General features: G+C 46.7%; 1 protein-coding gene across 1 annotated transcript; it reads right to left on the reverse strand.

Annotated features, from left to right (window-relative positions):
- Positions 1–8013: 8013 nt before the first annotated feature.
- Positions 8014–9028, reverse strand: LOC144119175 (uncharacterized). The gene is made up of 2 exons (XM_077651868.1): positions 8837–9028; positions 8014–8265 (listed from the first exon to the last, which is right to left on the reverse strand). The coding sequence occupies exons 1-2, from the start codon at positions 9017–9019 to the stop codon at positions 8080–8082; spliced, it is 369 nt and encodes a 122-aa protein (XP_077507994.1). The 5' UTR covers positions 9020–9028; the 3' UTR covers positions 8014–8079.
- Between the last annotated feature and the right edge of the window lie 517 nt (positions 9029–9545).

Here is a 9545-nt window from a genome sequence, read left to right on the forward strand (position 1 = left end):
AGCGCTTTTATGTATGAGGCTCATGTATACATAGTTATTCAGTATACGTTCATTCTGAGAGGCTCGATCATGTCTTGAAGAAGCCCAGGCTGAAACTTGAAATTCTCCAAATGGCGTTGGAGTGTGCGCTAGGACGGGAACGGGAAACCATGGTTTCTCAGCAGACTGTAGCCTTGGGACCCGCAGGACAGACGCAGATTGAGTGACTTTACAAGCGTGCTGGCCTCCCAGCGCATCCCTTGTGCTGAAAGCCGCTCCATTGACCTCATCTGGTCGTCACTGAAAATATGTTTAAACTTTGACTTCAGCCGTTCTTTTTCTTCTTCACGTTTAAGATATCTTCTCTTGGCAGCTCCTAGTTTCCTCTGCGACTCTTCATGGAGGCGCTCCAGTTGTGATATGCGGTTTAATAGAGCTTGGTGTGTTGCTAAAAAAATAAAATAAGCAGTCCTTCAGGCACCAGGGACGAATTTCTGTATAATAAAAAAGCCACTTAAAGTTTGCAGAATCTTACAAAATCTTACAAGCATGCTCAAGATCAGATGCAAGAGGCTCTGGTGTCGCTATGCGGTCCGCGGAGCGCGTGGCTGTTTCCTGATCTGCCAAAAAAAGAAAGGCCTCAGACAAAGGTAACAACTTTGCAGTCAAACCTAACACTTACCGCCTGGAAAAGGCAGCTTTGTGGACTCATGAACTTCGATATCTTCGGCTTGGACTGAAATGAGGAAGCCAAGCACTGTTCAAATACCGATCTCCTGATCTCAAGTATTTATACCATTGCGAGCATTTTCAGCGAGCAATGTGTGGAACGGCAAGCATCTTGTGACCATGCAACTAATATGTTTGAGAAAAAAAATCAGTGCCTCTTACGATCGTGTTCAAGGGTAGACGAAGCAGGACTTGAAGGCATGACTCTGCCATCAGGCAGTTCTCCAGCTGTCAAGAAACCTGCGTGAAAGGACAATGTCAGGCACTGCAAATGCATGCGGTGTGACCAAGCTAGTACTCACCGTCTGGAATGCACTGCTCGCCACTGCCATTATGAATCGCGACATCTTCTTCGGGTGGGATTGAAATGGAAAAGCCAAAGCCTCCTGAAAGCCTGAAGCACCAGTTTAGGTTTGCAAGTAAGCGCAATTTTTCAAAAAAAAAGTATGCTCACAGGATGACTCGGCAGGCACTACTGCTGTGACGTTGTTCGCAGGTACGCATGCTGGAGCGAAACAAATATTTCAGATACACCGACAGCAAATTCAATTCCGGAAAATGTTCGCGAGTCATCGGCGCATTGCTAGGTTTTTACTGGGTATTTATGTAAAAAGTTAATGTTTTATTAGACATTTTCCGATCGTGCTGCAGAAAAATGCAACAAACATCACTCACCGCTTTTGTTTGGGAGTGGCAGCCTTATCGCAGGAGGCTTCCTTTGCTTAGGCGCACTCCGATGAGAAAAAATGGTCGGAATCGCATTAGGCTTTAATTTCTTCTTCCCGTACTTCTGCAGTATGAGCGGCTCAAACTGATCAGTATCGAAATGGAGCGGCAATATTATGCAATACTGTTAAGAAAACATGTGATAAAAAAATATACTCGCCCAGAAAAATTCCCAAAACGCTACAAAGTTAATTCCAATGTACCTCGTGAGGTCTTTCTCTTGAATTAATTTTTAAAGGCATAGCTAATATTCGGCTGCTTAGTTTATTCAGGACAACTAAAAAAGACACGTGATAAAAAAGAGTTTCAGGGCTTTTAGTGATCAAAAAACCAAACTGATAACCCAAAATAAATATTTGAGGTCACTTGTACGCGAGCTAAGAAACTGCTAAATCACCCTAAGGCAGGCGATAGTATAACTCTGCTATAGTGCCAAACGGCATTGTTTTTTCAGATCACAGCAGAGCTCTGGGGAACACGGGAGATAGTCTGGCTTACACGCTGCGAAAATCTACATGCTTCCTATCTGCGCCACCGTTAGAACCACGTGTATTTGCTGGAAAGAAACATTACGTCCGCGATGGAAACATTTTAGCGGGAAAACCACACCGAGACTCAGAAATTAAGGCGGCTATAATAGGCGCAGCCCACAGCAATCCCATCAAATGGAAAGTATAACATGGGAAACGACACACAATGATGAGCGAATTAAGCAAGATTGTCAGCCTCTTGACGAGCTGGCAAGAAGTTTCAAGTATACAGACTAGTTTATGCACCAAGCAAAGCAGAGTACCTCGCGGAGGACGGTGTGGTTCGTCGGAGTGAAGTCCTTACGTCCGATATTCTGAATACACTTTTTTCTTCGACTGATGTTCTTTCCTCGAGGAACCGTGAAAAGCATGAAGCCATTTTCACGCCGGCTTGTGCACTGAAATGCGCAGCAACCCGGCATAACGCGGCGCTAAAAGCACGGTTCGAATGAATGAAGCTCGACCCGCGACAGAGGAAGGCGGCCTGCACATGGCACCGAAGAAAAACAACAACAGAAGCAAAGCGACGCTTTCGCGCGCGTTTCCAAGGCGACGGCGGAAGGGCCAATCATTGGTCAGAAATGCGCCGAGTGGAGGGGCGGGCGAGGAGTACGTGCGAGGGTTTGCGGTGCGGCGGCAAAGTTCACAGAATGGCGCTACTTGTATATCAAGGGGCTTTAGGTTGCTCTAGTGTTCCTGTATATGCTCCCGCAGGGAGCTGAGTTGCGCGAAGGTCCGCCATTTTGTTCCAAGTTGTGCGGGAAAGCAGCTCCTCGAACGCACAGGCGCTGGGATCATGGCGGGGCTGGCGTTATAGAGCAGTTCGCTTTTTTTTTTTTGAAAAGCTTACAAACGGCGCTCGATTGCGGGCATCCTTTTTTCCTTTTACTGTCTCAGTGCTCAGGGATCGATGCTAACCCCATCATACTTCGTTGAGAAAAACGTCGAAAAAAAATCTGATTTGCGAAAATATCATACAGCATGACAGAAAGATCGCGGAATGACAGCGATAGCTCGCAGTACGGACATTAATGGCGCAGAAATGTTTGGAAATGAAAAACCTGCGTGAGTTGTGCGATGAAGAGAAGTGCGGTAATGCATCTCCCTGCAGAACCACATTTAAATACGTTATTCTATAGGGTTGCGACCGCCGATGTTGCACGAAGCTTGTGAAACCACGCTGCATACGATGTGAATGCGGGCAGTCTAAAGCTATGCATTTTGCACGCAAGTAAGTCTAGCCCACCAAAGGCACAGATATCGCAAACTCGCGCTTATCTTTCACAAAATATACGTATCATTTGTCGCTCTGACTTCTAGCCTTGCAGCATTTTTCCTATGCCATGGTCATCTTTTCAATCCAAACACACCACGTGCCGTACTTCTTTAATATCCAAAACTTTGAGAAGCCTGCCTTAAGTGACTGCAGCTGAATTGTGGTATACGAGTTTCCAAAGGTCTCGAAAAGTGGTATCTATTTCTGGTGCTGTTTTTTAATTGCTCGTTTTTCCATAAGCACTATTGCATTTTCTCTTGACCTACTTGAATTACATGTACCGTCACTGCATTCTGAAATACCTTTGTTTTTGGACTGCTCTATGCTTTTACTCAAGAAAAAAAATTATCTGAATATCCCCTTTTGCTTTTTCAAATATTTCATGCTATTTTCGTTCCCCTCTCAACCACTGTTAACATCCTTGTCAGTCGAACCTTAAGGGCATTCTTAACAAATAAAGTAGTTGAAAAGCCGAGACAAAGCTTGTTCTCATGCTGAGAGACTGGCCTCCCACTTCTGTGTAGTAGACTCAGTCTAGAACAAAATTTCACATGCAGTTTGCTTGTCAAACATTCTTAATTTCACAAAACAAACCATTTCTGCAAAATGCTGGAGGTGGCCGCAGAATAAGCAGACGGGCTGGCAGCGGCTGCACATGATAAATGCTCTGTCACGTGCAGCCAGGTTAGGAACAGAACCTTTATTCACATTTTCATTTGGAACTTGTAGCGTTGCAGGAAAAATGAAGATAATTTGTTGATGGCAAACTTGAGTCGCCGAATGGAGTTTCAGCGTGCCTGCTGAACAATTTATAATTTATATTGAACTGTAATTTTTATCAGACTAGGCACATAGCCAAATGATGGTTGCAACGCCGGATGGAGGTATGAGACGATGGAGGTTATGTGGCTAAGTGCACGATTCATGCAAATACGGTAAAGTTGTGCTGTTTATTCTCTTACCTCGCATATTCGAGTTCCTTTCGGGGCTGCTTTCACGCGTCCCATACGCAAAAGCCAGCGCAGTCGCTGACGTACGACTGACCGTCCAGACGGCACTGCGTAAAAAGCTTTGCCGCTTTCGGTACAGTTCTTGCAGTTTGGCGCATTGCACCCCGTCATAGTTGGACGCTGCCGCCACTGCACACTATCAAAATATATAACAACTGGAGCGCACGGAAAAGGCGGGAACACACCGCAGCCGACCGCACCGGACGCGTCCGATCTCGATGGCAGCCGAGAGGGTACTGGGGCTGGCGAGGAACCGGCGTTGCGCCTGGAAAGTCGGCTCTTCCACTTCAAAATGAAACGAACGTCGTCTGCGGAATCACGTGACGGCCGCTCGGCGAATGGCGTCAAGAGCGGCGCGAGGAAAACAGTCGCGCAACTCTGCTCCCTGCGGGAGCATATACAGGAACACTAGGTTGCTCCTTTAAGCAACTTTAAGGCCGCTGACGGCCGCCTTTATTGCTATGGACCTTTACCTTATCCTTATGGACCTTATGGACCTTTACCTTATCTCGTGTAAATTTTTTGTCTCAGAAAGGTTTCCAACAGCAACACAACATACACACTGAATACGAAAAACCTATTATTTCCGATATATCGTGATAGTTACTTCTTGTCGCGCATTTAATATTGCGTGTTAAATTAGCTATTATCTTATCTAATATATTTATTCGATATTGCGAGGCCCATGAACGCACTGTGACGCTACATATAACTATTGAATCTGCACGGGCTTTATAACTGAGTTTTCTTCAGTAAGCGTAACATATCGTCCTTAATGTGTAAACACAGCAGAGACAAATCGTAGTCGGTGCACCATGTGAAACTTCCATGAGCATGTTTAATTAAAAAGTAAGCCTAAATATATTAGCTGAGATGTAATGCATGAATCATTTGCTGAAGAAGCTTTGTTAAATTTTCGATTCTTTAATGCCGGATGGGTATAGAAATGAAGTGTGTTCGTTATTCAGAAAAATGTCCTTTTGCTGAAACCATGCAAATAATTAGTGAATATCCTTTTGCATCAAATATATACCGTTCTTATAATCTGCGTTATAAACTGCGATGACTTGAAATACAAGAAGTTCAGCAAAACGTTGAGTGGGGCTAGATTGGTAAGGATTCCTAATGAAACAGCGCAGTGTTCTTTCTCTGGTCCGTCGTCTTTTGCGCTGTTTTATTATGAGCAGTTGTGTCAAGTCGTTAGTATATGAACTGAAGAGCAGGAGTCGTAATGACCGCTGTGGCATACCATATCTTGAAGATTCTATAACACTTGTACTGCTTACCTTAGTGCCTGATAGCGATCGTTTATAGCCAGTTTGCGTCTACTAAGAACATATAGCCATAATATTCATGATATACGTACCTTACTATGTGTACCACACTTTACCATCAGATGCGAAACAACTGTACTCATTAGTCTGTCCGCGAATACATACGCGGTTGTGTCAAGAATTCTTTTCTGTGATTCTGTGGAGAATGTTTTTTCGGCACACTGCCGGGAAGCAATCCCTCCAGAACGCGAGAGCGGCAACTAAACTTTATAGCGGCCGAGAGACTACTGTTTTGCAATACCCGCTAAAGATGTCGTTACAAGAACCGATTACATGCAAGGAAGGGATGCAGCTACTGGGTGCCGGAGAGCAAACTTGGAGTCAACAACACCTGCTGTGAATTCATATATGACCTGCTTTGCGGCGCTTCACCCAAGTACCAGGTCTACGAAGATTGCGATCTTGCTTGACGCGCTTTATATGCACTTTGTAATAAATTCGTGCAGCAGTCTTTAAACTCTTACGACGAATAAGCCCCGAATGCAGAAATGTAACTTGGCTCGCGCTTCGACTCAACTTCGGCAAGTCGAGTCGAAGCGCCAAGGCGGCTTCAGAACGGCCAAGTTGGGTTTCGTGTTTCATAGATGCTCAACCTGACTTGCTTCGTCAAGTTAAGCGCGTGCTTGAAAGCGAGGGCGCATTGCTCGTCTGGGGATGAGAGTATTGAACAATCTATTATAATAATGCCCATTTTGCTCCTATAAAACAACGCATCTCGTTCAGCAGTCATAAACAGGCACTAGGTGTGAGTGACCTGCATAAAATTGCTAACAATAAAAACTACATTTCAGTGCTACCCGCTGCTTCCACTTGATTGACGTTTTTGGCTGGCAACGTGCTCCACATTGAGCCAATCGTAGTTGAGCCATAGCCAGTTTTTCCCATGCTTTTCCTGCTCCCAGCGGAGACCAGCGCCTCAGTTCACTTTCGAGGAAAAAGAATTGTTATTGTGTTTGGTTAACGGGCGTCGGCATATATTAGAGTGCAAAAAAAACGATGTGTCGTCGTTGGCAAAAAAAAAAAACGCCACTTCGAAGGAAATTGCCGGGCTGTTTAACAGCAATCACGGGGTGACCCGACGTGACCCCAATCAGCTCAAGAAATGCTGGGCCAACCTAAACAAAAGTCGAAGGAAGAGGACTCGAGGAAAAAGAGAGATCGCCACAAGACAGGTGAGCGCGGCTTGCAGGCCGTTTACAAATGTTTGTTCCTGCATGCTTTGTATGCCATGGATAAGGGCATGATTATTCTACTTCGGTCGGCGTAAGCAGCGTGGACTGGAATGCATAGTTTTTTAGGAACAGTGTGATAACACGTAAATGGGCACGTAATAACGTTTCGGTGCAGTGTACTCTGCTTTATTTACAAACGCAGATGAATGCAGCCTGCTTTAATCGTGTAAATAATGCCCAAGCAGTATCCTGTACAGCCTCCGTAATTTTTAAAAACTACAGAGAATGTTTGCTACATTCAAGTCAGTACGAAGGCATGCGATTTCTGCTGCATAGAAGACTATGATGAGCGGGCAGTGCAGTGGGACGGAGGGCTCGCGCCAGGCCAGCAGTGAACTGACAACGATTTTGCTCGGAGTTGGTACCATTCGCATACTATCGCGCCGCGAAACCAAATTGGGTGCACCGTAGATCAGACGATGTCTACACTGGCGACCTTCATGTTCATGAGGAAACTTGCCGCGCTATTGAGAGTTGCTTGGTACTATTGAATATCCGGAAGGCTGTACATACAGCTACCTACCTTTACTCAATCCTGGCACTGCTGGGACGGGTGGCACAAAAACGTAGCGAAAACAACACACAGTTGCATGCATTGGTGTGCCTTTGGTTGCTTTTGTGTGGCACTTCATGAACAAAATATTTTAATGGCGCATTGTCTATAAATTAAGAGTAGCTTCACTGTGTGCGGTGTCTTTTTTCTTTTCAGGAGGAGGGTCAGCTCAATGCACTGTGAGCGCTCAAAGTGAGCAAGCCATTGCTGTTGCCAGCCACATAATGACCAGGGTAGGCAACCAGACTGACTCCGATGGAGGCATCGACCTGCCACCTGAGAAAAAATTCTAGTGTAAAGGGGTGTATTCGCAGTGAAGGTCTGCGGTCGTAGATCAGAGAGCGTCATGATGAGCACACTCTCAGGAGTCACTCAGGATCCCCAGCTACACTTCGTCGACCTCTTCGTCCCGCCGCTTGAACTGCTGCTAGTCGTTCCCATTGCTCTAACATTTCTTTAGCTCCTGCACAAAAGTCTGGATACGGGTAGCATGTGCAAGTGCGCTATAAACATGCTTTATTCAAAATACATGGGACAGTGTTGAGGACTGTGCATTTCTTACCTATGTGAAGCTCTTCTGGATGAGCACCCGTCGTGCCTGCATTCCTGACAAGCTGTCACTGACAGCATCAACAGGTGGCAGGTGCTCTGGCCGCCTCGCTGCTGTCGTGCTGGTGCGAGCCGGTGGAGCGTCCTGGATGGGAGCGCTTTCAATAAGAGGCTGTGGCTCCTTCATCAAACATGCAAAGTTCTGCAGGGCTGCACACGCTGTGATGATCACTGCAGCTTGTTTCGGCTTGTGCTGGAGCCCCATATCCAGACAAGGGAAGCGGCGCTTCCAGACACCGAATGTCCTTTCGACCACATTCCATGTCTTTATGTGGGCTTTTTGGTACCTGCACGTATAAAGGAATACTGCGTTGATTTAATGCGACAGCTCGAAAGTGTGGTCAAGCTCTGTCAACTTTGTCATGCACTGTCATTGGAAACATTAACTAACCTTCCTTGCGGTGAATTTGCACAGTGATTGCGTGGTAATATAGCGCCTAGAATGTAGTGCTACTCTTCATGGAGCATGGAGAACGAAGCTACACTCTTCATGGAGTACAAAGCTACATTATAAAGCAGTACTAAAACAAAATGCTGGGCCTCGATCGCATATTCCGAAGAGACACATTTCGCTATGTGGGACGCCGTAGTGAAAGGCTCCGGAAATTTCTACCACCTGGCGTTCTTCAGCGTGCAACGACGTCGCACAGTAAACAGGCCTCCAGCATTTCGCCTCCATCGAAATGTGAACGCCGCGGCCGGGACCGAACCCGCGTCTTTCGGGCAAGTAATCTTGTGACTGTACGTTCGTAGCACCGCGGGGAAATAAATAAAATGACAGCACGTACACGACACGAACAAATACGAATGAGCTGAACAGTGGTAACTGTTCAGAGAATTTCAATTTTCATTGCTCACCTGCACATTGATGGAGAAATAGCCTTTGCGGTTTCGGTAGACTTCCGCATCTGCACCACCTGGGCTGTTGATGCGGACATGCGTGCAATCTATGCAGCCGGTCACACCAGGGAATTCACCGATCTCATAAAAGTCCCGCATCAGCTTTTCAAACTGCGAGACGGCTGGAAACTGCACCAGCATCGGGCGCAGGTGCTTGGCAATCAACAAGGTGACCTTGCCAACTGCGCGGCACACCGTGGGCTGCGAAATCCGCACCAGATCCCCGGTGACGGTTTGGAATGTACCGGCCCCATAAAACCTCAAAGCCAGGAGTAGCTGCAGCATCGGAGGAACAGGCTGTCCCCTGTTGTCGGGACTTTCACGCAGGGGCAACACGGTGAGCAGCTCCCGCACGGCGTTCTTGGAGAACCGATAGCGGGCGAGGAACTGCTCGTCGTCGTAGGGCTCCATGGGGTTCCCCCGATCTCGTAACGCTGGCCGTGGAATCTTCGGCAACGAATGGGCCTCAGAAAATACTACGTCCATGGCGTGGCAAGCGAACTCGAACGCAGCTACCCTCCGCGCGACGTCCGATCGGTAGGTGGCCATGTTGGAAAATACAACGAAGTCAGCTTCAAGCAAGCTCCTCAGCCGACTTGAAGTTGGACCGAACTAGGATCAAGCCAAGCCGGTTGCAAGTCGCACTTCAAGCCGAGTTTGGTTTATG

Source organism: Amblyomma americanum, chromosome 2, assembly GCF_052857255.1.
Source record: "Amblyomma americanum isolate KBUSLIRL-KWMA chromosome 2, ASM5285725v1, whole genome shotgun sequence".
Classification (NCBI taxonomy): Eukaryota; Metazoa; Arthropoda; class Arachnida; order Ixodida; family Ixodidae; genus Amblyomma; species Amblyomma americanum.